The 2,838-nt window shown below is 40.3% G+C and overlaps 1 protein-coding gene across 1 annotated transcript; it reads right to left on the bottom strand.

The window, feature by feature from the left end:
* Positions 1–1,626: 1,626 nt before the first annotated feature.
* LOC139030943 (olfactory receptor 8S1-like) lies at positions 1,627–2,619 on the bottom strand. Its single transcript, XM_070454888.1, has one exon. The coding sequence runs from the start codon at positions 2,617–2,619 to the stop codon at positions 1,627–1,629; it is 993 nt and encodes a 330-aa protein (XP_070310989.1).
* Positions 2,620–2,838: the final 219 nt, after the last annotated feature.

Here is a 2,838-nt window from a genome sequence, read left to right as displayed (position 1 = left end):
TTGGAGAAATGTCTATATAGGGTTCTTCCAATTCTTTAATTGGATTTTTTAAAATATTAACTTGTATGAGCCTTTTGTATATGTAGAAGTTAAACCCTTGCTGTCAGTCACTGGCATGTATTTTTTCATACTCCATAGATTGTGTTTTTGTTTTGTTGATGGCCTCCTTTGCTGTGCAAAAGCTTATAAGTTTAACTAGGTCCCATTTGTATATTTTTGCTTTTATTTACTTTTCCTTGGAAGACTGACCTAAGGAATTATGCTATGATTTATGTAAAAGACTATTTTGCCTAATTGTCATTTGTGAGTTTTATGGTGCCCCAGGGGGCTCAGATGGTAAAAATCTTCCTGAAGAGAGACCTGGGTTTGATCCCTGGGTCAGGAGGATCCCTGGAAAAAGGAATGGCTACCCACTTCAGTGTTCTTGCCTAGATAATTCCACAGAAGAGGAGCCTGGCAGGCTATAGTCCATTGGGTCACAAAGAATCGGACATGACTGAGCAGCTAACATTCACACATGATATCATAATTTGTATGTAAGTTTTTAAGCCACTTTGAATTTATATTTGTGTATGGTGTGAGGGACTGTTCTAACGTCATTGATTTACATCCACGAAAAACAATGCTCTCTTGCTGTTTTAATTTACATTATGCTACTTCTAATGACTCTGTCTGGCTTCCATATGTACATACATCAAATATGATGATACATCTTAAAATGATGTGTGTTTCAGGCAAGAGGTTTCAAAATGCAATAACCATATTTAGTGTAATGATATGCTCATTCTTATTTGATTTTTATTGTGGTAAAAAACACACCACATAGATTTAATGCTCTTAAGTTTTTACATGTACAGTACTGTAAAGTATATGCAATGGCACTGTAACAAATGTCTTTTTTATATTGTGTGACTGACACTTTATGCCCTTTGGATAGCAGTTTCCCAATCCTGTTCCCCCAGACCCTGGAAACTACCATTCTACTTTCTGCTTCTGTGAGGTGGACCTTTTAGATACCTCATATAAGTACAGTCAAACTTTCCTCTTCTGTGACAGGGTTTTCTCACAATATCTTCAAGTTTCAACTATGTTGTCACATATTGCAGGCTTTCCTTCTTTTTCAAACTGAATTATACTCCATTGTATGACTGTACCACATTTTTTTTAATCCATTCATTTGCTCATAGACATTTAAAATGTTCATTCTTTGCTTATTCTTTGACTATTTGCAGGTACATGCTATTTAATGCCTATGGTACCACCAGGTCAGGTAATTAGCTGTCTCATTCTGGAACACTAAATGTGTCTAGATGACTTGTTCTTTGCCTTTCTACTAATGGGCTCCTATGTGTAACTCCACAGGTCAAGTAATGGGCTCAGGGAGCTTTGTTCATGTCAAGGTCTTTGTTCTTGTTCTGCCTCCTCAACTGTAGTAAAATTACTCCTTCTGGATTAGATTCCAAGGCTGCAGTAGGAACTGATGTCTCTGAGCCTTTCCCCTCAGATTCATGATTGGCCAAATACTTCTCTGAGTATATTTTTTTCAGCTTTTGAAAGTCATTTCACTTCAAGTAAGAAACAAATATAATTAACTTAATCAAAAATCAAATTACGTAGGAGCTCTGTTTACAAAGTTCTCTCTACTTGTAGATTGCTTCTCTTGTAGAAGAAAGGTCCCTTTGCCATTTCTTGCCCTGAGACACGTATTTGCTGCCTCTGTATCCTCTGCAGAGCTGCCTTCACCTCCTGGTTCTTAAAGCTGCAAATTAGGGGGTTTATCAAGGATGTGATCACACCATACTGTATGGAGACAACTCGCTCCAGGACTGATCCTGAAGAGGGGCTGATGTACCTGAATAGAGCCGTCCCATAGGACAAGAGCACCACGGTGAGGTGGCAGGAGCAAGTGGAAAAGGCTTTGCCTCGGCCTTTAGAGGAGGAGATACTTAAAATGGCAAGAATAATGTTTGAGTAAGAGAAGAGGATTGGGGGAAGTGTCACGAGTCCTAGAAATGCAGTGGACCCAGCTAGCAGGATGGTGTTAGGCGTGGTATCACTGCAGGAGAGAGGGAACAGTGAAGGCAGTTCACAACTGAAGTGGGAGATGATATTGGGACCACAGAACCGTAAGCTCTGGGCACAAAGGTTATTCACTAGTGAGTTCAGAAACCCCATCAGCCATGCTGCACTGACCATTGCGGAGCACAGAGGTCCATTCATGATCACAGTGTAGAGCAGAGGGTGACAGATGGCAGCATAGCGGTCATAGGCCATAGCAGAGAGCAGGCAGCCCTCAGTGCCTCCAGAAAATATGAAAAAGAAACTCTGGGTAATGCATCCCCACACTGAAATGGTTTTCCTCTGAGACAGGAAATTCTGCAGCATCTTGGGCACAGTGACTGAAGAGTAGCATATGTCTAGGAAAGACAAATGACCAAGGAAGAAGTACATGGGCGTGTGCAGGTGAGGATCAGCCCTGATCACCAGGATCATCATCAGGTTCCCCATCAGGGTCAGGAGGTAAATCCCCAAGAAGAGAACAAAGAGCATGGTCTGGATATCTGGGTCAGTAGACAACCCCAGCAGCACAAATTCATCAATAATGCTAAGGTTTTTCATGGTTTCTTAGATATTCCATCCCTAAAGGGAAAGAAATATTTACTCATTTGGTGGGATAATGATCTGAGTCATTCTCTGCGAATAGGATTTTTTAATCTAAAAGATCTGCTTTTTACCTTTAAGCCAGAAAGTGAATCTGAGTATAAATACCTGACAATCCTATTACTCAATTAAATACTGCAACTTTCCTTCTACTGCCTCTAAATACTCCCTATTAAG

Source organism: Odocoileus virginianus, chromosome 24 (assembly GCF_023699985.2).
Source record: "Odocoileus virginianus isolate 20LAN1187 ecotype Illinois chromosome 24, Ovbor_1.2, whole genome shotgun sequence".
NCBI lineage: Eukaryota > Metazoa > Chordata > Mammalia > Artiodactyla > Cervidae > Odocoileus > Odocoileus virginianus.
Note: the sequence above shows the minus strand (reverse complement) of the source record. Positions and strands in the feature narration are given on the sequence as shown.

Excerpts from the sequence above, each read along its gene's own strand:
- LOC139030943 (XM_070454888.1), bottom strand. The coding sequence starts at position 2,619 with ATGAAAAACCTTAGCATTATTGATGAATTTGTGCTGCTGGGGTTGTCT.